The sequence below is a fragment of the Lepidochelys olivacea genome, assembly GCF_965140295.1.
Source record: "Lepidochelys olivacea isolate rLepOli2 genome assembly, chromosome: 2".
Lineage (NCBI taxonomy): Eukaryota > Metazoa > Chordata > Testudines > Cheloniidae > Lepidochelys > Lepidochelys olivacea.
Genome location: NC_140412.1, coordinates 38,760,104 through 38,786,500, shown reverse-complemented (window position 1 = coordinate 38,786,500; position 26,397 = coordinate 38,760,104). Strand labels below are relative to the sequence as shown.

Here is a 26,397-nt window from a genome sequence, read left to right as displayed (position 1 = left end):
CTGGTATCCATTTGTGATCTAAAAGATTTGACAGTCAGTCACATATTGGCAATGGGCATCCAGGGCCTTATACAACCATATTGATGTAGCTAGGCATTGTACACCTGAGCTGAGGGCAGTAGACAATATGGCCCTAACTGGCCAGGATCATATTCTAATAAGCCATCAGTCATTCTTGTCAAGGCAATTTAAATATAATTGTTTCAGCTTTTCAGTGCATAGATCAGTATTTCCATTCTCAAATGAGTTAATTTTCAAAAAAAAAATCAAAAACGTTAGGTAAAAATAAGAGGGCTCTGGGTGTCTACAGAGAAATGCACCATTCATTATATTGTCAACTTCTGAAAAACTGCTTGCACAATAGCAGGGACAGGAGTCTTTTGTGTGCTTTGATTCAAATGTCAATAGATATTTAGAGTACAAAAGAATGTTTCTTTGAAACTAAGAGGAGTAGATTTTGTAGACCTTGATTAATTCTCCTTGGCTTGTGAGGGCTGGACAGAACAATTACAACTGTGGACAATTTTTTCATGAATAGAAAATGGAAGGGCTACAGGAAGAGACACTATTAGATCCCAAATCTCCTTGTTTAATAGTGGGACAAAATGTACTTTTATGCCTGTGCAGTTTGTAGCATCAAGCTTAGGCTCTTTTCCTGTTACCCCAGGGTGCTTTCATTTGTGCTGTCGGCATGTTCCATTTCACTGCAAATGTGGACTCTTAATACAGAACCAAATTCTATCCTTATTCATCCCATTTCAATCAAAGGCACTGCTTAGATGAGACAGGAGAGCAGGTTTTGGCTCCTAGGTTTAATTATGTGATTCTTATGAGTCAGTTTAACTCAGATTTACATTTTTAAAGTATTGGAAGCTTTGTCGTTCTAACTTTTTTGTAGCTGTGATAATTATTTAATTGATTATTGGCTGGTTAGTTTAAAAAAGCAAGGAGGGGGTAATATTTTGATAGTTGCTTAAGGGAGTATTTCCCCTTAGCTCTCTCTGGAAATGAAGAGAAACTAATATTTAATAGGTTTCAGAGTAACAGCCGTGTTAGTCTATATTCGCAAAAAGAAAAGGAGTACCTGTGGCACCTTAGAGACGAACCAATTTATTTGAGCATGAGCTTTCGTGAGCTACAGCTCACTTCATCGGATGCATATGAAGTGAGCTGTAGCTCATGAAAGCTCATGCTCAGATAAATTGGTTCGTCTCTAAGGTGCCACAAGTCCTCCTTTTCTTTTTGTTAATATTTAATATCACTTTATCAAATAAGGTCATGATTAAAGATAGTTAAAATCTGTAATACACTCAATGGGAGAACAAACATACATCAAAAGTAGCCATCTGTACAAGTAGTTTGGAATGTTGAACCCAATCCTGCTCCCATTACACTTATCTAGGCATCTAGTACACATTTTTGACAACTTTTGGGCCCTGTACAAAGGAATATATTAATTAAATCATGGCAAAGCTCTCACTTATTTGAGGGACTGCAGGATCAGGTTCTTAGTGGCTAAAAAGTAGCCGCACTATAGAAAATAAATAATACAACTAGAAATGGGATTTGAAGACTCATCTTAGAATTTCTTCTGACATTTATAACTGTTTTTAAGGGTTTGGAGAACTAATGGTCAGTAGATGGTTCTAAGAGAGGGGTAGAAAATGTTCTTTAGAAATAAATTCAATGGCTGCAATAAAGAGCTCAGCTTACTGCCAAGGTGGATAAAAACTAAGGGTCAAATCCTGCAACCTTTACTCATGTAATTAGTCTCATGTGTAAAGCTTTGCAGAGTCAAGCCCTAAATGATCACGCTGACTAATCTGGGTCACGCTTACAGACTGTGCATTGCCAGTTCTTGTTTTGCTTCATGCCTGTGTGTTTTTTCATATTCATTTCCTTTTATGTACAATACTTATCTCCTCCCGAAAGAAAGCATTAAGTGGAGAATAAATGAGATGAGGCATTGTGAGGGTGGAGAAACAAATATGGGTTGGCTAGAAGGTGGAGTTTGCAGTACTGATTTTCTGCAATTAAACTTGTATTAGACATTTAGCAAAACACAGTCTGAAGGGGCTAGTAGCTGAAATGTGAGATGAAAGCTTTCATCCTAGAGCCAATTATTTTAAATAAATGCAGCAGGGAACCAGGCCCATGTTTTTGGTTGGTTGGTTGTGTCATCAGTTATAAAACAATAAAGCTCAATATGGTGAATGTTTTAAGCATGGAGATAGTGTGCCAATTGCTGCTTCTGGGACTCCCTTCAAGGGCTGGTGCTTTCACAGCCATGGCTGGGGGGTGCATTGCAGAAACAGTTATATAGCCTTACCTTTCCCAAGCATTCTGCAGTAAGCTTAAGGGCAGAATGGCATGGGGACAAGACATACACCCACCACTGGTTCTGTCCCAAGTCCTTCCCTCACACGCCTTCCCCAGGGGATCTCTGTCCCTAAAAAAGATTTTCTGTATGGTCCAGCCAGGGAGGAAAGGTACCAGAGAGGGAATGGTGGGCATGAATGGAGTGTTTCTGCGTGAGCTAGGGTGTGGAGGGCCAAAAAATATTCCCAGATTACTAAAATTATAGTCCAGAGAAGCAAACATCTGCTGGGCCAGATTATTAATAATTGTTTCTTGTGATAGAAATTCAGGGATGTGACCCCACTACTGGTCCCACAAAAGTTCTCACTTTGCCTTAGGGAACATCAGGATTTAGACAAGCGAGGACACTTGCAGCTATTAATAATTTATTCTACAAATATAAGTAAGAGTGTGTGAGTTCAGCAGAGATGACAACTTCTATTGGAGCAAAACATATTTTCTGTATAGGACACTTTTCGAGGTGAATCGTGACAAAGAAATGAATTATTCCCAAAATTAATAAGTGGAATACTCCATACAGTTGACTGATGGGAAAAGGAGTTGTTTAAAAGTAAGTGAGTCCTGCTTTATTTTAGTTGAACTAAAACAGTTTATGAATGCACAAAAATGATTTTATGCAGCGTTGTTGTAGCCGTGTTGGCCCAGAATATTAGAGACACAAGGTGGGTAGGTAATATATTGTATTGGACCAACTTCTGTTAGTGATAGAGACGAGCTTTCGAGCTTACACCAAGCTCTTCTACAGGTCTGGGAAGTGTACTCAGGATGTCACAGTTAAATACCAGATGGAGCAAATTGTTTGGTGTAAGGAGTTATCCCATATTTCAAGGGACCAGTCAAGGTGAAGTGGCCCATTAACACCCCCCCCCCCCCAGTCATAGTGAGGAGTGGAAGGAGGTGGGGGGAAGGCAGCATCATAAAACCATTGATGATATTTTCATCTTCTGGGCAGATGACCTAAACACCCTCACCCTTTCCACCACTACGTCAACATCCACCATCCATCTATTAAAATCTCTCTATAATACTCCCACCCTAGCATCAACTTCCTGGATACCACAATCAGTTTCCGCAATGGAACCCTACAGACAACTACATACAAGAAACCCACAGATCACCAGACCTACCTCTACAGGTCCAGTAACCACCCTAAACACACCAAGAAATCTGTTATCTACAGCCAGGCACTCAGATACCACAGAATATGCTCCAGACAGAAAGTCGGATATGCACCTTAACACACTTAAAACCTCCTTCACCAAACAAGTACACTCCACCAGAGAAGTAGATTGCATCATGGAATGGGCCACTCATCTACCCTGAGAGAATCTGCTTCAATATGGAAATAAAATCCCTCTGACCAATGTGGAAATAAAACCCCTGGTTGTCACCTACCACCCCATACTGGAACCCACATGGGGTTTTATTAAACAATTATAACCCATGCTGGATGGGGACCACATCCTGAAAGAAATCTTTCCTGAAACCCCTCTTCTGGCTTCAAACAACCCCCCAGCCCAGTGGCATATTAGCCACTGGGATGATGGGGCCCATACCCAGGGCCTCCCGCCAACTGAGGGGCTCAGGAAAAAATCTGCCACCGGGTGGTGGAAGCTTGGCGCAACGGCCGCTGGGTGGGCGGGACAGGGGAAGCCCCAGGGGCCTCTGACCCCGTCCCTGGCAGAAGCCGCGGGGCGGTGGGGGACGCATCCTGCACCCCCCCAACCCTGTCAGAAGCCACAGGGCAGTGGGGGGGGGGGGAGAGCCCTGACCCTAGTCCCCCACTGCAGCCCTGAGACTGGAGGAGCTCTCACTCGCCCCTGCGCCCCGAGGCTGTGCGTCTTCTGTCTTGGGGGCGGGGCAGAAAGGAGCAAACAGGTTGTGGGGTGTCAGAGTGTGGGGGGGGTGGCCCCTGGGTGGAACAGGGGAAGGCCCCAGGGAAGAGGTAGAAAGGGGTGGGGTTGTGGGTGGGGCCGCAGGTGGAAAGGGGGGAGCGGGGGTGGGACTGCAGGCAGAAGGGATGGGGAAGGGTCCTCCACTTGCTCTGGCCCAGGGCCCCAGGAAAGCTTAATCTGCCTCTGCCCCAGCCTCTCCAAGTTCATCATCAGAAGCAAGCTTCCAATAGACCAGGATACACCAACTCAAAGTGGCACCAGATCCTGCCAGAACAACAGATGCAAAACCTGCAGACATAGCTCCAATGCTATGATGATCAACACCCACCACAACACACCTTTCAGGATCCCTGGGTCCCATCCATGCCGATCACATCATGTGGTGTACCTCATCCAGTACACTACATGCCCTAATAATAATTATGTGGGTGAAACCAGACAATCACCGTGCTCTTGAATGAACTCTCTCACACACAAAAATGATAGAAGACAAATATACCATATCACCCATGGGTGAACACTTTTCACAAAACAATCACTCTGTATGTGACCTCTCAGTCCTTATCCTCAAAGGCAACCTGCGCAACACTTTCAAAAGACGAGCCTTGAAGCTTAAATTCATAGCTTCGCTAGATGCTAAAACTCATGGACTGAATAGCAATGCTGACAATCTATAACCCATTAAGGGCTTGTCTACACGGGCAATTAAAAGCGCTGCAACTTTCTTGCTCAGGGGTGTGAAAAAACACCCCTGAGTGCAGCAAGTTGCAGCACTGTAAAGCACCAGTGTAAACAGTGCCCCAGAGCTGGGAGCCGTGCTCTCAGCCCTGGAAGCTACACCCCTCGTTGAGGTAGTTTCTTTGGAGTGCTGGGAGAGCTGCACCGCGACCACAAAAGGCACGTTAAAAGGCTGCCATGGCAGCACTTTAGCGTTGCCAGTGTAGGCTAGTCCTAACAACCCCATGCCCCAGCTGCCTCTTGTAATCCTCTCCCTTCCTTTCCCCCCTGTGACTAGAGGGATGTTAATGGGCCAGTTCACCTTGAATGGTCCCTTGAAATATGTGCTAACTACTTATGCTAAACAATCTGTTCCACCACTTGCCTGCCTGGTGCAAAGGTTGCGAATCTCTGGAGGCATCTAGATAGACTTATGTGTAGTGCTGGGGAGGAGCCGGTGGTCGTGGTACACGTAGGTACCAATGACGTAGGGAAGGGTAGGAGAGACGTCATGGAGGCCAAATTTAGGCTGCTAGGAAAAAGACTGAAATCCAGGACCTCTATGGTGGCATTCTCAGAAATGCTACCAGTTCCATGCGCAGAGCCAAGTAGGCAGGCAGAGCTTCAGAGTCTCAATGCGTGGATGAGACAATGGTGTAGAGAGGAGGGGTTTAGATTTATTAGGAACTGGGGAGACTTTTGGGATAGGGGGAGCCTACACAGGAAGGATGGGTTCCATCTAAACCAAAGTGGATCCCAACTGCTGGCACTTAACATTAAAAAGGTTGCAGAACAGTTTTTAAACTAAGAGATGGGGGAAAGCCAATTGCTGCAGAGGCGCACGTGGATCGGACAGAGACTTCTCTTAGAGGAGAGTCTATTGATTGATATTCTCTAGGTTTTAGTCAGGAGGAGGGGATGAAAGAGGACAAAGTATGGGCCAGATCAGACGAGAAACATTCACATAAAGAATCTGACACATCAGAAAAGGACAGACAAATAAACAGTGACAAGTTTTTAAAGTGCTTATACACAAATGCTAGAAGTCTAAATAATAAGATGGGTGAACTAGAGTGCCTCGTGTTAAAGGATATTGATATAATAGACATCACAGAAACCTGGTGGAGTGAGGACAATCAATGGGACACAATCATTCCGGGGTACAAAATATATCAGGAGGACAGGACAGGTTGTGTGGGGGTGGGGTGGGGGGGAGGCACTATATGTAAAAGAAAATGTAGAATCAAATTAAATAAAAATCTTAAATGAATCCACATGTTCCATATAATCTCTATGGATTGTAATTCCATGCTCTAATAAGAATTTAACAGTAGGGATCTATTATCGACCACCTGACCAGGACAGTGATAGTGACGATGAAATGCTAAGGGAGATTAGAGAACCTATCAAAATAAAAAACTCAATAATAGTGGGGGATTTCAGTTATCCCAATATTGACTGGGTACATGTCACCTCAGGACAAAATGCAGAGACAAAATTTCTCTATACTTTAAATGACTGCTTCTTAGAGCAGCTGGTACAGGAATTCACAAGGGGAGAGGCAACTCTCGATCTAGTCCTGAGTGGAGCACAGGATCTGGTCCAAGAGGTAACTATAACAGGACCACTTGGAAATAGCAACCATAATATAACAACATTTAACAGTCCTGTGGTGCGAAGAACACCTCAACAGCCCAACACTGGCATTTAATTTCAGAAAGGGGAACTATGCAAAAATGAGGAGGTTAGTTAAACAGAAATTAAAAGGTACAATGATTCGAGTGAAATCCCTGCAAGCTGCATGGACACTTTTCAAAGACACCATAATAGAGGCTCAACTTAAATGTATACCCCAAATTAAAAAACACAGTAAAAGAACTAAAAAAGAGCCACCGTGGCTTAACAACCATTTAAAAGAAGCAGTGAGAGATAAAAAGGCATCTTTTTAAAGGTGGAAGTCAAATCCTAGTGAGGTAAATAGAAAGGAGCATAAACACTGCCAAATTAAATGTAAAAACGTAATAAGAAAAGCCAAAAAGGAGTTTGAACAACAGCTAGCAAAAAACTCAAAAGGTAATAACAAAATGTTTTTTAAGTACATCAGAAGCAGGAAGCCTGCTAAACCACCAGTGGGGCCCCTGGACGATCGAGATACAAAAGGAGCACTTAAAAACGATAAAGTCATCTTGGAGAAACTAAATGAATTCTTTGCTTCAGTCTTCATGGCTGAGGATGTTAGGGAGATTCCTAAACCTGAACCATCTATTGTAGGAATTGTCTGAGGACACCTGAGGAATTGTCACAGATTCAAGTGACAGTAGAGGTGGTTTTGGAATTGAGAAACTTAACAGTAACAAGTCCCCGGGACCAGATGGCATTCACCCAAGAGTTCTGAAAGAACTCAAATGTGAAATTGCGGAACTATTAACTATGGTTTTTAACCTGTCCTTTAAATCAGCTTCTGTGCCCAATGACTGGAAGATAGCTAATGTAATGCCAATATTTAAAAAGGGCTCTAGAGGTGATCCTGGCAATTACAGACGGTAAGTCTAACATCAGTACCTGGCAAATTAGTTGAAAAAACAGTAAAGAATAAAATTGTCAGACACATAGAAGAACATAAATTGTTGCGCAAAAGTCAACATGGTTTCTGTAAAGGGAGATCATGTTTTACTAATCTATTAGAGTTCTTTGAGGGGGTCAACAAACATGTGGACAAGGGGGATCCAGTGGACATAGTGTACTTAGATTTCCAGAAAGCCTTTGACAAGGTCCCTCACCAAGCTCTTACGTAAATTAAATTGTCATGGGATAAGAGGGAAGATCCTTTCATGGATTGAGAACTGGTTAAAAGACAGGGAACAAAGGGTAGGAATAAATGGTAAATTTCTAGAATGGAGAGGGGTAGTTAGTGGTGTTCCCCAAGGGTCAGTCCTAGGACCTATCCTATTCAACCTATTCATAAATGATCTGGAAAAAGGGTTAAACAGCGAGGTGGCAAGTTTGCAGATGATACTAAACTGCTCAAGATAGTTAAGACCAAAGCAGACTGTGAAGAACTTCAAAAAGATCTCACAAAACTAAGTGATTGGGCAACAAAATGGCAAATGAAATTTAATTTGCATAAATGTAAAGTAGTACACACTGGAAAAAATAACCCCAACTATACATACAATATGGTGGGGGCTAATTTAGCTACAACTAATCAGGAGAAAGATCTTGGAGTCATCTTGGATAGTTCTCTGAAGACGTCCATGCAGTGTACAGCGCAGTCAAAAAAGCAAACGGGATGTTAGGAATTATTAAAGAAGGGATAGAGAATAAGACGGAGAATATCTTATTGCCCTTATATAAATCAATCATACACCCACATCTTGAATGCTGTGTACAGATGTGGTCCCCTCATCTCAAGAAAGATATACAGGCATTAGAAAAGGTTCAGAAAAGGGCAACTAAAATGATTAGGGGTTTGGAACGGGTCCCATATGAGGAGAAATTAAAGAGGCTAGGACTTTTCAGCTTGGAAAAGAGGAGACAGGGGATATGATAGAGAAATATAAAATCATGAGTGGTGTGGAGAAAGTGAATAAGGAAAAGTTATTTACTTGTTCCCATAAGAACTAGGGGCCACCAAATGAAATTAATGGGTAACAGGTTTAAAACAAATAATAGGAAGTTCTTCTTCACTCAGCGCACAGTCAACCTGTGGAACTCCTTGCCTGAGGAAGTTGTGAAGGCTAGGACTATAACAGGGTTTAAAAGAGAACTGGATAAATTCATGGAGGTTAAGTCCATTAATAGCTATTAGCCAGGATGGGTAAGGAATGGTGTCCCTAGACTCTGTTTGTCAGAGAGTGGAGATGGATGGCAGGAGAGAGATCACTAGATCATTACCTGTTAGGTTCACTCCCTCTGGGGCACCTGGCATTGGTCACAGTTGGTAGACAGGATACTGGGCTGGATGGACCTTTGGTCTGACCCTGTACGGCCATTCTTATGTTCTTATTTACCTGTGATGCTCCGAGTACATTGAAGAACAGCTCTGTGTAAGCTCATCTCTTTCACTAACTGGATCAGAGATAGGAGACCCCTGAAGGAATGCTTTCCTTGAAATCCTTTTCCAATTAATTTGATCCGATAACCATATCTCTTCCCAACAAGTTCCTGCACTGGACATCTGCCATGGGTTTTACATACTAACCTGCCTGCTACACCTCTCCAGGTCCCAGACCTGCTGTGGGAAAAGGGAAAAAACCCACCCCACCTCAGTCAACCTAGCAGTGAGGAAAAAATTCTTTCCCATCTCCCAAAGAAAAGGGCAACTAGCATAACACCCACAGTGAGTCATGAGGATACCTGGTCCTTTTACAGATTTCATAGGTGACAGCTGCTAGCCCGATCCAGGTAAGAGGTATAAAAACCCCCATATACTCATCTGGTTAGCAGGAAGGACAGTGCCCTGCTCCTGACCTGTTCCAGCTCCTTCCTGCTCCACTCTGTAAACATCTCCCCATCCCCCCCTACTGCCCATGGTAAGGGAAAGGCTCCCTTAAAGAAGGCAAGAACACCTTTTCCTCTGGAAAGCCGGACAAGGGCTCACCACATCAATGCTGCAGGGAGCACAATTTCAAGTCAATTTTCACCAATAAAGGCAGTGCTTACTTTGTGCCAGGACTTAGCCCTGGCACCTCTAAGCTCCCGGTTAGCAGCCAACACTCTGGCCACCCCGCTGTGAAGGCAGCGCTGCCACCAGCAGCAGCACAGAAGTAAGAGCAGCAACACCCTATGCCATGCCATCCTTACTTCTGAGCTGCTGCTTCCTTCAGAGCTTGGTGCTCAGCTGCCCAGTGTGGGCCCCAGCACCTCTTTCATTATAAATTAAGCACTGAATAAAGGCAACCTATTTTATTGTAGTGACTAAGCAGGACTCTGTAACCTGCTTGAGGTCTGAAATCAGTAACACCTTGTAGAGATGTTCTGGGGAAGGATTCTTTCTGGCTCCTGTGCCCGTTGCTGGTCTTTGCTTTGGCTGAGTTTACATTTTTGGTTCACCTTCCTGTCCTTTTGTACTCTCCTCTGAACTTAAATCTGTTTCAATGAACATTTTTTATTCATTTTCTTCCTCATAGTTCATTGAAGATGGAGTACTCTCCCCTTAGGGTATGTCTACACCGTAGTCAAACACCTGCAGCTGGCCTGTGTCAGCTGACTCAGGCTCAGGAGGCTTGGGCTGCAGGGCTATAAGATTGCAATGTAGATGCTCAGGCTGGAGTCTAGGCCCTGGGACCCTCCTCTCTCATGTAGTCCAAGATCCTGGACTTTAGCTGGAGCCCAAACATCTACACTGCAATTTTATAGCCCTGCAACCCAAACCCTGCAAGCTCAAGTTAGCTGAGGGAGGTGTATTGCAACGTAGCCATATCCTTAGGGGTTTGACTGGATTCACAAGAACAGTGTTTGTTCTCTACTGGCACATTTCTTTCTAGGCTGCTCCCAGTAAGTTATTCAATTCATGGATATGCACTTAGAACCAAATTCTTGTCAAACCATATTTGAAAGTTTCTTTACTGACAATAATGGCTCTTTGCATCAATTTGAATTTTGTACTTTGTCTCTTCAGTCTGTTTTCTGAAATATCAATTCCATGCCACCAGTGCAGTAGTTAATTTAGGCCAGGGCTGAGCCCCAGCACCTCTAGGCTTGGCAGTTTATAGCCCCTGCACCTCTAGGCTTGCCGCAGCAGTTATTAAAATCACTTATAAGCTTTGGCTATGTTTGGTTGGTGCATGCCATTTAATTTGTTTATTCATTTTAGATTTGTACCCGAAAAAGAGAACTGTGAGTGCAAGTTTAAAAACAGAAGCTTGTCTTTAGAGGGCGGGAGGAGGTAGGGAGAGAGAGAGAAGCAGGCTCAAATATTTATTACTTTGTTTTATGACTTAAGATATCAGAGAGTTAGCCAGGTAATAGCAGTTTTACTGTTTCTTTGGTTGGCATTTCTGATTGCCTCCCTTAAGATTAAATTTTACGGGGTGTTTGTTGCGTCTGTCCTTAAGAAAAATCTCTTTTGTGGGTGCCACAAAACACACAAATTCTTGGAGAGACACTTATTGTGTCTCTTGACTAGATCATGGCCATCATTATTGATCAATCCTGAGTTCTTACAAGAGCTTAAAAGCAAACATTTTACATAAGGAAATACACATACTTATTAGTATTGCAGTAGTGCTTAGGGGCCCCAGTCAGGAATCAGGGCCCCATTGTGCTAGACACCCCGCAAAAAGAAACTAAATATTTTCTTTCATAATACAAATATAAAGTATTTGCAGAGCAGAGCATAAGCTAAATGGAACAGCTGTAGGTTTGTTTAAAATGATGAAAACACAAAGCCAAGATCATCAAGAGGGATCAGCAATTATGGGTGACCAACTTAGGACATGTTAAAGGAACTAGAATTTCAAAAAGGTACTGAATGCCCACTTTCTGAAGTATCTCAGGTTGGATGCTCAAGAACTGGAATATCCAAAATCACTACTCATTTTGGTCACAAATCTTTGACCAAGATTTTCAAATGTATTTTCTTATTAGTGTTCGCAAGGACAGAGGTTTTAAGGGAGGATATGTGCATGGCACTTTTAAACAAGCAAAACATACTAGCAACAAAGTCCAAAAGGAATTCCTTCATCCTTGTTCTATTTCCATTTCAGAACTTAAATAAATCAACAATAAGTTAATATAACCCATTAGTAGGCATTTAAATATATGACTGTGTGCATCTCTTTAAACTCACTAAACATTGTTAGGCTAACAATAACTCAAAATAGAAATTTAAACCAAATCACTTTTAGCAATTAACCATTTTGCATTTGACAATTTCACTGTCTCCCATGACTCTTACCATCCCCAATTTCAAATCGGATCTCACTGGGTTAGGGGAGGACACATGACACTTGGGCCCTGTGAAATCATGTAGTGAGTCCGTGAGAGAATATTAAGTTAAATCAAATTTAGGAATTGTCTAAGCCTTTATTTCATCTTTTGAGTTATGGCTTCTGAAATATACCAGATGTGCCCTGTTCATTTAGAATGGGTGTCCTCAGGTCAGTTTCCCAAGACATGTTTCATACAATATTGTGTAAATATTAAACTAGGGATTAGTACAACTATTTATCTCTTATGTACCATGAACATGACAGTTCATGTCTTCTTCAGGGTAAGGAGCTTGCTTGAATTAATCTTTGTAATACAGAGGACATTACATCTAATTCGTAGAAATCTGACAAAGTAGTTGGGGGAGAGGTGGAATGGAAATTTTACAAGGGTATCAGAGCTATTGCCTGTCTGTGTTTATCAAATGCTGAACCATTTAAATACATGCAGTAATTCTGGTTGCTCGATGTATGGTTCAAAAAGTTATTCTCTCTTCAACACAGAGTTTAGAGAATTCTGTATTATTAAAGTCTGACTCTGCGCCTACTGAAGTCAATGACAAAACTCACTGATTTCAGTGGTGCAGGATCAAACTCTTACTTGGGAAGAGCCGTAAGCAAACAGCATAAGCCAGGTTAGGAGAAACCCTAGCTGAAGTTAAAGGGTTTTCCCCAATACAGAACTGAAAAGCTGTGTTCACAGTCTTTCTGGTGACCCTACAAGGATTTACCTTATATTTGATATAAGAGCGAGCTATATATTGCTATTGTTTAAGTGAAAAACAACCATGGTATTTCTTCAATGGAGGCATGTCATTAGATAAAATATTTCTTAGCTCTCTTCAAAAGAAACCCTCTTTATGGCTGATTTACAAGAGCCAACACAAGTACAACAGAATCCATTTACAAAAGAAACCAAACCATAAATACTTATACTCTAAGTATTACAATACTATAAAATAGTTAAAGAAACTCAGCAAACCAAAACCACTCTTAGTTTAATAATATAAAAACTTCCTCAACTAAGTTGAGGAGTTTTGCCATCCTCAAATCCTGTACGGAGAGAAAACACACTTCCATTCATAAGGAAGTTATTCTATTCACCCATTCCCACGGCACCCATTCCCAGATATCTGATCCAAGTTACAACACAGAGCACAATGGCACCTTTGTCTCTAAAGTGTTATCACAATACAGATAGTAATTTATCATAATTGCATACAGAACTCCACAAGCCAACACAATATTAGTAAACATTTTAAAACTTTCTCCAGTAGACAAATTAACTATTCTTTTGGTTAAAGACTGATACCCAATTTTTTTTCATCCTTAAGATCAATACCTCAAAGTAAAACATGCTTTTCAAAATTTTATTCAAAAACATAAAATGACTATTACACCGTGTGTGAGTGTGAGAGAGAGACATAACAGCAACTGGTATTTTAAGATACACTGGGAATTAAAGAGATTTAAAAAAAGAAAACCCTACTCTTTTCAAGCAGAGAATAAGTTGGTATATAATTAACATTAATTTATATTCCAGTAGTTCTCCCCGTGTACTAGGCACTGAACAAAACACTTAGGAAGGCTTGGTTTGTGCCCAATTCAGACAAAGGGTAGAGGAGAGAGACAAACACAGAAACGAAATGGGAAAGGTAATGATTAGCCATATCTTGATATTAGCATTTATTATATAAATTACACCCTCACTTCCACTCAACCGTAACATTATTACTTGGTTAATTTGCTATAAGCATCCTGGTTGAACTAGACCTTTCTCGGAGTGATGGGGCAGATTCAGCATAAGAAGGTAGTAGCCCTGGAGACCAATTAGGAAAGACATTTCATGCCAAAGGAGTGGCATAGATGAAAGCATACAGATGACTGTGGGGAGACAGACAAGTGATATATTGAAGCTGGTGTCACTAGTGTGGAAGGAACTGGTGTCAAGTGAAAAGAAAGAAGGATGGATAAGTAGGAAGAGGTAAGGCTATGCAGGGCTTTGAAAGCCAGAGGAGGGATTTAAGGAAATATGGTCACAATGACATACGCTGAGAATGAAATTAGAATGACGTTTAATTCAGATTCTGAACAAATCAGTGTTATACAGTGTTGGGGAGTACATAACCGTTACTAAACGCACAACAAATTTATTAGAACAGTCTTGTCTAGGATGCATTCTCTTGCCCTGCAAATGCTCTCAAACGCCACACTCCCTCGTATGTTGAAATTTAGCCATATCCAGCATGTAGAGTAAATGCTTAGCACATCTTAAACCTTTGTGAGAAAGTTTGCAGCTTTGACTTTTTTTTTATTTGCCATAGATTTTTATCATAGTAAAGTGTTTATGGCTTTAATACCTCTTACAGTGGAAAAAACATTCAAGGAGAAAGAGGCAGGGCAGTCACGTAAACTGCTCTGCTGCTTGATTTATTAGACCCGATACCACCTCAAGGGCAGTGTGTTGACGCTAGAGCCCTCTCAACACTGGCTCGGAGATCCACCTTTAGAGAACTGAACATTGTTCTAGCTAAATCTGTATCAAACATACGTTGGCTCCCTGCCTTGCACAGGGCCAAGCTACATTAGAAACATTTTTAAAAGGCATGGTCAGAGCCTGCTTTTAATATGATTTAAGCAGAGTGTGTGTCTGTCCAGACTGGAAGACCAAATTAGGAAATATGGCACAATAACTAACATTTAGCCAATTTAGAAGTCAATATAGTTAGGATCATCTTCTGCATAAGCAAAATTCTTGATAATTTACATGCTCACCACTGACAGCTAAGCACATGGAAGACACTTCAGCCATGTTCACACTAGCCAAGTTTTTCAAGGACTAATGATTTTGAAATATCTTTAAAGAAAGGTTTATTTTTAGAGGATAGGTGCTCAACACTTTTGAAAATCAGACCCCATATTTAAGATGTCTCAGGTTCAACCCCATAAAATGGAGGCATCCAAAAAAAAAAATCACTGATCACTTTTGAAAAGCTGTGTGTGGGCTTTTAACCCCATCGAAAAGTTTTAAAAGATGATTTTGGGCACCAAGGTTGTTTTTTTTTTTAAAATACAAAACCCCCACAGCTATCTATTAATGCAGGTAGACATATCAAGATCACTTTAAAACAGTTGTTGCTAACAAAACTTCAGCTACTGCATAGACAGGGCCTTTAACATTCTTTCTGAATTATGGGACCTCTCTGGAGATGCCACTGAATATGTAATTATTACATATTGTAATGTGTGTAAATGTGTAAACCTGAAATTAGAAGCCTACAACACTTGGTTGAAGGTACAGCCATTGCAAGAATGCCTTAAAGGTTCTAAATGGGTAAACTAGCCAGGAGGCTCTAGTACAAAAACACTTTGCAGTAGTGAACTGAGTAGACAAAGCAAGTTGACCCTTTACTCTGTATTCTTTAACAAAGTAGTCAGCTTGCTGGTCAGAACTTTCTGCTTTAAATGGTGTCAGCATTCAACCCTTTACTTTGACTTTTAATTGATAAACACATTGCAACTTGTCAATCTGCATTAGAATTTGACTCATGTAGTAAATAGAATTTACATATCTTATTTAAACATGATTTTAGTGATACTGCATTATGTTTTAACAAAAGTAAAATTTGGAGGAACCCAGATCTTCATCACTATGTAACTTTCAAATATAACTAACTCTCTTGGTCAATCTTGCAGTGAAGAGCATTCTGCTTCACAGGAGAATTAAGAGATGGGGAAGTCTCCAAAGAGAGATTGCCAGAACATTGCACAAAAAACAAATATTGCTTTGTTAAGGTTACAGATCCTTGATTTTTACATGATTTTACACGTCCTTGATTTTTTTTGTTGCAGAGATTCTTCAACATCCTTAGAGGTAGGTCTCTAAAGGGGAGAAAGAGATAGCAGTCCGTGCATAGACAAGTCAGACTTGCAGGATGAAGGTGGGAAGTTTGCCCTGCCACACCTACTTTTTGTAGCTGGATAGCTTCAAGATTTAGAGCTGTCCAGCCAGCATCAAATTCATTTAATAAAAATGCAGGAACACTTGCTTTTAATAGGCAGGAAAATCACATTTTACACTTTAGGTTTTTTAACTTGCTCTTTAATCAGACACAGAACAATGCACAATTGTGTCTTTTTAGCCAGAGTTAACAGGGTGCCATCCACAAGTTTAGACATGAGGAGAGGAAACTCCCCTATTCCTTACCCTCCCGCACAACTCTTTAAATCCATACATTTGAGTATTTGCAGACAGTACTAAATGAGGACAATTCCCCCACTAGTCCTGCGTTCCCCCCATACTTTTGGGTTCAATTTATTAGAAAATGTTACAGTATTTCAGCTGTACATAGGGAGTTTATTAGTGTATAAAACTGAAGATCACCCTGGCCTTTACCGATTTCAACTGATGGTTATGTAGTTATCATACAGTTTTCAAAATGCAACAAAATTCTTATGAAAGTATGTTAATTTGTCTTACCAGTATGATGCCGCTTTCCAGTCACCTTATTTGCTCATTAACTATGTTTGCTACACAATCTGTAAATTAAAGTAACAAAACATATCTTTCAGCTTAGGGCTTTTTGGGGGTGGGGGTGGGGGAGGGGAGGTGAAGAGGAGGAGGGGAGGGTAAGGATGCATCTCAGAGCCTTCTCCTGAGTAAGACCAGACTACCAAATATCAATCAATCAATGTAAGGAACAGTTTGCTCAGGGTATATTAATCTTATTTTTGATGAAATTACAGTATCAGAACATTTAGGTACCCCTCAGCACCAAGTTGAAAGGCAGATTTCTTGTCTTGTGGGAGTCAGGCTGTCAGAATGCAGTTATTGAATTAACTTCTAATATTAAGAAAAATGAAGGGCTACATTCTAAAGTACTAGTGCAGTACTAGATTATTTTCAGCAGGCAAACAGGGTACCTATAAAAGTTCAGTGGTATACAGATGTCAGAGTGGGTATATTACAATGAAACTTTAGGCCAAAGTGAACATTTACAGAGATACAACTTAATGTCACAGTAAAGAGTGTGGGAGGCTAGCCTGACACAAGTAATTCATTAAAAGAGAAAGTGGACACAGAAAAAGGCTGTATTTGACTTGATATTCCAAAAATACTACTTATTTCGAGTGAATTTCAATAAATCAAAGAACGTGTTCAACATGTACCAAGGGTTACTTGGTCTGTCAGAAATAAGATATTAGTTATCATGGCTGCAGTTTGTTGTAACCAATTTCTCAGCAATTCATAGCATTTCCCCTATGTCTAACCAATTTCAGAAATTTTGTTCTTTGGCAGTACCACCTCAAATATATTTCGGATGCCTACTATATTACAGACCCTCCAGCACAATTCAAATATACCAGTTTTAGATTTCATCCCCCCCCACCCCCCTTTGTGCTCTGAGATTAGAATCCAGTCCATGATACACTTTATGAAGGTTAAATCTATCCTCAAGTGCTTTCATCTAGGGGTTTTAGGTAAAGCTTAAAATTTTCCCTGATAATGTTGGTAAGTCAGGACTGATTTAAGTTTAACTAGCTACATCACTTCCAGTTAGTCATTTGGCTCCAACAGGCTTATTTTAAGTTAGTTGTCAAATAAGTAGATCATTAGAGTTTGATTACTTTACACACTTCTTGAAAAAAGTTGCTACTAAGATAGCCATAGACTTTGAAGGGCGGGGGGGTGGGGGTGGGTGAGACATGTGGTTGACTGCATGTGCATTTACAATCTTTCCAATTGAATTTTACAATGAAGAGCAGAGTTACTTTAACTGGATATAGCATTTGTGAACATTATTCAGATAAGTATGTCCAGAAATATTAAATGCTATTGTGTCTCATCTTTGCCAGCCATCTCCCAAACTTTAAGGTTCACTTGTCTAACAAGAGTCTCTCCAGTGCATGAATAGAAGGAAGAAGTTCCCTTACAGCAAAGGAGACCTGTTTTAAATGGCTTGTAGTACTGACGCTCCCTAATAAACAGAACAAAAAAGGAGGAAGTCCCATGATTCTAATGCAGCTTCTAAAAAGTTTGCTATGCCTCTTGAGTCAAGAAATTAAATTTTAGTAACTGACCTCAAGTAGGCAGAACATTGGAAGGTAAACATAAGCAGTTTCCCTCTTAGGTTAGCTTTAGCTCAGCTTATTGTAATGCACATTACTTTCAGTGGAATGAAACTGCTCAAGTTTCTGGCAGGATGGAGAGAATTCCACTTTGTCCTCATTAGGATTTTATAAGGCAGATAATGTGGAAAGTTGAAACAGAACTTCTACAAGCATTTAACCTGTGATATTGTAAAAATCAAAATACTACTTTATTAAATGAGTTATTTTACACAATATGAACATCAGTATAATTACAATTGTAAAAAATGTTTATAACAAGTATGGACTGGTTTTCAGGATTTCCAAATAGGGCACAACTGTACATTTACACAGAATTGTCTTTGCATGAAGCTCAAGAGGGAACAGCATAAAAATATGAATGTTTCTGTAACCCCTTCATTTTTGCTGATCAACAGTTTGTTAGAAAAGCAGCTGCAGATTTGTTATGTAAGGTCTGACTGTAGACGAGTCAATAGGTGCCATGAATTCACCTATAAAAAAAAACAAGAATTCAGTTAAACTGAACTGTTGCACAACACTGCTCTAACTACTGCTTAGCTTCCAATCAATGAAAAATTATACTGAATTACGAACCAAAGGCTTTTTGATTATAGGGTTTTTCTGGCATTGGTTTAGCTACCCTGCAAATATTCTCAAAAGATTAGTGTCTTCATAAATAATTTCTCTACCCATGCCAAACAGTATATTTTTGTATGTTGTGTAACAAAGCCTAAATATTTGGTCATGTGCTAAACATCTCTAAACTTCATTAAGTCTATGGCAAGAAGCAAATAAAGTATCCTTTGAAAAAGTATTTATAATAATTTATGCTTCTAAGCTAAATACCTGAATAATACTTTGCATTCATTAGTTTGTATCAACCCCATGGGCAAGCCTCTCACCTAGGGTTCAGAGTAACAGCCGTGTTAGTCTGTATTCGCAAAAAGAAAAGGAGTACTTGTGGCACCTTAGAGACTAACCAATTTATTAGAGCATAAGCTTTCGTGAGCTACAGCTCACTTCATCAGATGCATCTGATGAAGTGAGCTGTAGCTCACAAAAGCTTATGCTCTAATAAATTGGTTAGTCTCTAAGGTGCCACAAGTACTCCTTTTCTTTTCACCTAGGGTTGTATTTTTTCCTTTAAGTTAGTATCAGTGGTCCAATCAAGGGCCAGGCCTCCTGCTGCTGCAGTAGTAATGATTAAATTGCTTCTCATGCTTAGTGATCCGAGGATGTGTTTTTAGTTTCAAGCTAACTTTCACTTTGGAGAAAATGAAGTAATTCTCAGATAGCCAGTGAACAAGGCTAATTCATTATGATGATAAACAGTACAACTCAGATTTAGTTTTAAAGAAGTATATGTAATGACCTGTAAACAATTTTATCCCTGAACATCAGCCAATTCTGGAGGAAGTGGAGTCTTAGGATGCTTGCTCTCAAAGTGCTGTTTGAAGGTCTTGGGGTCCGGCATTTGTGTCTGATTTAAAAAAAAAAAAAAAATCATCCTTATGCATGGCAGAAGAGTGTTAGGTAAAATCTTTACACTGAACTGTTCTCCCCATTTCAAACCTTAATTTTCTTCACCAAGGTCAACACAGGGCTTGACTTTTCTCATTGATGAATGCAACATATGTTTATATCACCAATCTTAGTGCCATAGTACTTCCAGCAGACAGGCTACCAAGATGCTATTGTGCATTACTATGCTAGTTTTAGAGAATCTCTGGCTCTATATTTACTACAATCCTCTGCTTTTTAACTCCTGTTTTCAGCACATATGTGATAATGCTTTGTTTTATGCCACCTGCCAAAAATGCACTGAAAGATATGTGCTCATTTTTATTAGAAACCTCCTTGCAGAAGTCAAGTTTATTCAATCTAGGATTTTACAAATAAATTAGGTAGGAAGCCTACTCCCTTCAAAACTCAGCCAAAGGATAAATATCTATTTTGTATAGAACTACGAAGCCAATTCATTTTTATTATAGCCTCACTGGTACAGAGGCCCAAAGAGTTATTTGTAGTCTCTCAACCCATTGTTTCTAGAAATGTGTAGACTGCAACTTCTGATTGCATTAGTAGGAAAGCTGGCTTATTTTGCAGAAAAGAATGGGGGTGCATGCATTTGAGTGAGCAGTCCTCCATTGGGAAGCTTTCCATTACAGTTTATTACAAGTGACAGGTCTGTTCTAGGACTGGCCCTTTAAATGAATGCACTCTATAAGAGGAAAGGCAGGCTTCAGGAGAGTCAGTCAGGAGGAAAGTCAGAATCTGATTAGGTGCTTAAATTTCGGTTCTCTTGTCAAGACAATTACTCTGGCAGAAATATATAACTATTTATTAAACCCTGGCTACAGCTCTTAGTATCATGCTCAACAGTATCAGCTACCAATGATGGCAAGGCAGGAGCATCATCTTTTCATTTAAAGATGAAGTAAAATACACAACAGAAAAGTGATCTCAGACCTCTAGAGAAGCCTTGTACTATATACCAACTGCAAACATGAAAACTTGCAATTAAGCAGTCTGGAACCACTGGTCTACAAGGTGCTGATCTTTCATGTAGCCACAGGAAGCCATCTTCCCTCTTTCTAAGCTGTCTATGTAGCTAAGGTTATATCTACAGCCCAAAGTAATAGGGTTTCATATTATATGCACATAAACTACAAATATGCCTGGAGCAACTAGTCAGTTAACCCACTATTACCACTGAAATATTTATGTTGTGGTTTCCACAACTTCTTCCTATAAAAGTCCTACTCTAGGCTGGAAGAGTTGCCCACTGTAATGCTTTGTGTCTGCTCCCCCTTACCCTACAGACAGTGCAGGTATATATTAAGGCAGCCTTGGCTGCAGCCTTCTGATCATGTCCTTGTTTCTTTTTCTGTCCAGCTTGCTTTTTGGCATTTTTCTGCTGCGACTGAATCTTCTGCTGTCCACGAGCCATATCTACAAACAAAGAAGGATGTTTAGTCTAAGTGAGAAAGAGACTGATGTGGCTACCAACTCAGAAGGTATCCTTATGAGCAGGGAGTCATATGCTCTCTCCATATGGCCTACTCAATTCACATGAGGCAGACAAGTGGACATCTCTGTTCAGGTTCCTTGCATAGATACCTCTGTACTTTTTAAATGAAAAGTGGTTAGTAGGTTCCATTCTAAAGCTTCCTCCTAAATGACACTTCAAAGCCCATCTTTTAGAGAGGTATTTTCAGTGGATAAACAGTAAAACCAATTTGTTTCCTTTTATATGCATTTATTTTCTAATTCCCGCCCAGGTAAAGAAATTCTGGTTTAAAGATCTCACTTTGGTTTAATCAATTGATTTTCTAAGCAATAAAGCCCTAAACATTTCCAAATGAAACCTGAATTGGGCCATAGGTGTCAAGACAGTGATTACTGAGCTGTTGTCCATGGATCACTGGTTTCTATGGAGCACTTGCTAGGGGTCTGTGGAAAGCTGGGTAAATGGTGCTGCCTCTCCCTAATGCAAGCTGTTTTACAGGTGTCCAGGCTCTTCCTTACAAGGAGCACAGGACTATAAAAATCAGATCCAAGGGAGCCAGGCTAGCTGCCTCCATCAGAAGCCACTACTACATATAGAACAACAAGAGGAGGAGACAGGAGCTGCCCTCAGGGACTGAAGTCATCCACCAGCAGGGAAAGGATGTCTATGAGACATGGGAATAGGATTCATGGACAGTCTGTGTAGTGGAGCAGGGAATGTTTCATGGAAAACTTGCTTCCAAATTTCTACTCTAGCTGCTAATTCCTCATCTAAAGTTTTGTTTTTAAATCTGACGGTTATTTGTATTGTAGAGGTACCTGGAAACCCACTCCCATAGTGCTAGTTACTATATGAATATAAAAAGACAGTCCCTGCCCTAAAGTTTTTACAGTCCATGTTATTCTATAGCTACCAACTGTAAAAAAGGATTATGAAGTCAGAAGGTGAACGAAAAAAGCATGAAGTGAAAATTCCATGCAAGTTTTCTTACAAAGAAGATACAGAAATGCAATAGGTTTATGTTCAACAACTTCCATGAAACAGATTTTTGTTTAAAACAAGCTCCTTAGATTTTTAACTATTTCTGTACCAAAACTATTTAAAGAAAAGCTACAGTGATTTTATTGCAACAAACACTATATTAGCAATGAGTTTTCAGGATGTTAGAAATACCTGTCACAGTTTCACTATTAATGGTTTCAATTGAAGCTAACATTACACCCATACATGCTATGCTCCTGGGGGAATTCTGTGCCACTCATGTCCCCTGCAGAAAAAAAGATTGACAGTGAAGCAAAGGGAAGCCCCAAGAGCAGTCATGCACCCCTCCCCAGAACTGTGGGCATGTCATTTTGGGTGCCCAGAGCAGCCAGCAGTGAAGTAAATCACCGCAGCATGTGTATGGGGTGGGGGAGCTAGGGACACCCTGGCCAGTGGCTCCTACCCTATGCTGGGCTCAGCTGCTAGTCCCGACTGGGCAAGGACTGGATTTTCTCTTTCCCTGCAAGGAGCGGACGGGGCCAGGTCAGACCCACCCTCAGAAACCTCCCCATGGCTGCAGGAAGCTCCGCACTGCCCTTCCCCTGCTCCCCCATCTGCCCAGAGCCCCCATACCCTCCCTCCCCCCCAAAGCCTCACCCCATGCATCCCCCCACATACCCAGAACCTCTGGCACCTGAACCCTCTCCCGCACCTCCTACCCCCTGCATCCTGAGGTTCCCCTCGCTGAGACCCACCCCTGCACCCAGACCCTCCCACACGCAGACTGTCCCACCTAGAACCCTCTCACCCCACACCAAGTCCCTCCACACTTGGAACCTACTGGACAGAGCCTGCCTGCCCATACCTGGTGTAGAAGGACAGGGCCCAAGGGTGTTTCTGGGACAGATCCAGCCCTTGCACTGTGTCAGGGTTGGGCTGCAGCCCCACTGCCAAGTGAAGGGTGATCTCCCACCTCCATGCAGCCAGTGGCCTGTGCCCCCCACTGCCATGATGGAACCTCCACATTTATTGACAAATAAAATTAAGAATTTTAAAATAGTGTGTGAGAAATTTTAAATGTTTTGGTGCAGAATTCCCTCAGGAGTAATCCCAGCAAGGACCTCAGACTATTTATGTAGAGAACACTGAAGAATGTGCACTTCCTGTTTCAAAAGCAAGAGAGATTAAACATTCAGTTAACTATAAAAATCTTTTAAATTAACTAGGAAATTATAGAAGACTTCACTAATCTAAATTCTGCTCTATACTAGTGTCAAGATTGTTTTAAAACAAAGGATAGGAAGAGACTAAAATTCCTTTTAGACAAAAACATCCAGATGTGGGAAACAGTGCGTTTTAGTAATCTCAGTTATTTCTCCTAACAGCTGCACCCCAATTATAAAGTGTTACAATATGTTTTAGTTAGTGCCTTGATATTAGTTTGCTAAAAAAGCCACTAGACAAGCACACACTGACTCATTATATTGAGGTTGCCCATAAGTATGGAGATGTTACTTTTGTCTAGTTAACTAAAAAAAGCATTTTTTTGAAAATTATGGGGCTTTCAGATTTCGCCCAGCCAGACTTAGTTTTAAAGTACTGTAAATTACACAATGTAATTCCAATATGCGGAATTTGAACATTAAGTGTAGTGGCAAGCTAAATATTTCTAACTCTCTTGGAATACTACAATGCTGTCACTTTCAGAGTTTGCTTAAAACAATTACATTCAGCCACAACAAATCCAATTCCACATGTCAGAGTTAAAGTAACATACTGTGATAACTTTCCTTTTTTTCTTAAGCACAGAAACACCCTTCAAGAACCTAGCAAACTGACCCAAAACCTTGATTTAATACAGACTTGCATGACAGGACATACAAGAAACTTTAAAAAGCTTGTTAGAGATTCTTAACATTAAAGCCTTCCCAGTTAAGTTAGAAGATACAAATGCTAAATAGCACAACTCAGTTGACACCCATGGTATTGCAATACACCTCATACGAAGTTGTTTTCGTGTAAAACAACAAGGATTACAAGTCACCAAAACCGAAAAGTCAAACCAGAAGCAGAATGTTCATATCCTGAGAGTGGACAGGAGCAGCTGCTTCCTCTGAAACTTTCAGAAGCTACAAATAGGTTAAAATTGTCCAGTTTCGTTTCCAGCAAGATCGCCAAGGGCCCTAGCCTCAAACCCTTTGCGATGAAGCAGAACCAACCTCAGGCAGCAGCCTGGTTGGAGACGGAGAATTCAGTCCGGCTCGGAGCACAGCGTACAAGCACCTCAACCCCTTCCGGGTGACCCTGAAGGGTCGAGGGCCGGGGAGAAGCCAGCGGCTGCCGGGCTCCAAGCAGCGAGCGCAGCCCCCCGGGACGGGACTGCAAGGGACAAGCCGGGAGGGGAGCCCGTGGGCACAGGGACCACGCTGCGCTCGGCCGCGCTCCCTGACCGCGGGGCCCAGGCGGCAGGGACCGGGAGCGCGGAGTCCACCTGCAGGGCCAGGTTTCGACACCGTCCAGCCACCGTGAACGCAGCGTGCGGGCTCCGCCGCTTTCCTCTCCCGGGAGAGGCTCCCCCCCAGTTCCCCAAACAGGCCAAGGGCCGCCGCCGCCTCCCCCAGCCCTCAGGGCCCGGCCAGGCCTGGCACCGCCCGGGGAATACCCCCCGGGCACCACCTCAGGCCTCGGCCTCCCGGCAGAGAGCGACCGCGGCCACCCGCCCCCGCCCGGCTCAGGCCCCGGCCCGAGGAGACGCCCTCACCCCAGGGCCGGGGCCAGCGCCCGCCCCGGCCCGCTCGCCGCCTGCGGGCCTCCCCGGCCCTCGTGCCTGGGGGAAGGGTCCGGCTCCCACCGACAGCAGCGCCCTGCCCAGCCAGGTCCCCGCTTACCCGGACTAGCCAGCCGTGAGCGAGCGAGCAGGCGGGTGGAGAAGGCTCCGTGCGGCCCCGCAGCAGCCGCGGCCGCCGCCTGCCCAAGAGGAGGATGGAGGAGTCAGCGCCCCGCCAACTGCGCACGCGCGCCGCCGCCGCCACCTCCTCCTCTCCCCCACGCCGGCAGGTCCCGGCCGCCCCGATCCCGCCGGCCAATGGCGGCGCCGCCCTCTTACATAACGCAGGGAAGGGAGTGGGGCCTCCACAGGAACAGGGGGCGGCGCCGCAGAACCTCCCGCGGTGCCCGGATGCGGCAGCCTTCCGCCCCCGGGAGGAGCCGGGGCCATCTGCCTCTGCCCATTCCCCCATTGGCTCACCGTGGGCGTGGGGAGAAGTCCCCCCGCTGACGGGCGGGCAGGGCCGCAGAGCGCCCCGCCTGGGCGTGCGGGGAGTGGGCCTGACAATCCCGCCCCTCTGGGCGTTCATTGAGAAAATGGGGGCGTCGGGGCCTGGCCTCCCGTCGGGTGTTTGAGGGAGTGAGGGGAGAGCCCTCTGCCGAGTCACGTGGGGACGGAGTCGGGGGTCGGTTCCCCGGCCCTAAACTTTCAACCACCGACTAACCCCCCCCCCCATAATCCGCGGTGAGAACGGGACACAGGGAAGGGAATTGCTGAGCATGGGAACCCTCCTAACGCGAGCCCCTGTTCCCGCTCCTGCTGCGCTACCATATCCTCCGTCCCCTTTGTCAGCTGTCCACGTGCAGATTGTTGAGCTCAAACCACCCTTAGCAGCGCTTTAAATAGAGGCCACTTCATTTCCCCATCAGGACATCCTGGCTGCATCTACATTAAGGATTTGAGGGAAATCTCCGCAGCTCCACTAGTGCTGGTTTGAAAGGCACTGGTGCCGTGGTCTATTGTGCGCTGCCGGTAAACTGAGACAGGCGCAAAGACATTGGGACTCAAGGATTAAGCTACCCCTTTCACCTAGTGCCTGTCTCGCTAATAGCCCCTCCCAAACCAGTCAGTCAATTGCGAATGAAACCAGAGTTGCCCGGAGACTGACAAAGCAGAAGAGCCATAAATTATAGTTTCAGAGTAACAGCCCTGTTAGTCTGTATTCGCAAAAAGAAAAGGAGTACTTGTGGCACCTTAGAGACTAACCAATTTATCTGAGCATAAGCTTTCCTGAGCTACAGCTAACTCTCACGAAACAGCTTATACTCAACAGCTCACGAAAGCTTATGCTCAGATAAATTGGTTGGTTTCTAAGGTGCCATAAATTATAGTGCTCAGACTCCAGTATGGATTAGGGCTCCACTGTGCTACCACTGTACAAACACAGATAAACACTCCTGAGGGCATCCCGTGCCAAAACAATTAAAAATTATGCACGTGATATTTTAAAATTCTGCAAGTTTTATTTGTCAAATAAATGTGGAGGCTGGGAACCACGGCCAGTGGGAGCTACCGGGGAGGTGCATGCGGGTGGAGACAGTGCACGCA

The 26,397-nt window shown here is 42.6% G+C and overlaps 1 protein-coding gene across 4 annotated transcripts; it reads right to left on the bottom strand.

Annotated features, from left to right (window-relative positions):
- On the bottom strand, positions 1-25,134 carry ZNF706 (zinc finger protein 706). 4 transcript variants are annotated; one of them, XR_014710360.1, is made up of 5 exons: positions 24,911-25,134; positions 20,847-20,983; positions 19,404-19,511; positions 16,401-16,459; positions 1-18 (listed from the first exon to the last, which is right to left on the bottom strand). XR_014710360.1 is itself a non-coding variant. In XM_084620012.1 (4 exons), the coding sequence occupies exons 2-3, from the start codon at positions 20,979-20,981 to the stop codon at positions 19,416-19,418; spliced, it is 231 nt and encodes a 76-aa protein (XP_084476138.1). In that variant the 5' UTR covers positions 20,982-20,983; positions 24,911-25,134; the 3' UTR covers positions 16,001-16,459; positions 19,404-19,415. The 4 variants fall into 4 exon arrangements, 2 of the variants coding, with proteins under 2 accessions (XP_084476138.1, XP_084476137.1); XR_014710361.1 differs by lacking the exon at positions 1-18 and adding an exon at positions 13,979-15,802; XM_084620012.1 differs by lacking the exon at positions 1-18 and having other exon boundaries at positions 16,001-16,459.
- Positions 25,135-26,397: the final 1,263 nt, after the last annotated feature.

Excerpts from the sequence above, each read along its gene's own strand:
- ZNF706 (XM_084620012.1), bottom strand. The coding sequence starts at position 20,981 with ATGGCTCGTGGACAGCAGAAGATTCAGTCGCAGCAGAAAAATGCCAAA. Across the intron at positions 19,512-20,846 it reads ATACCTGCACTGTCTGTAGG|ACACAAATGCCGGACCCCAA; the intron begins GTAAGGGGGAGC and ends TTTTTAAATCAG.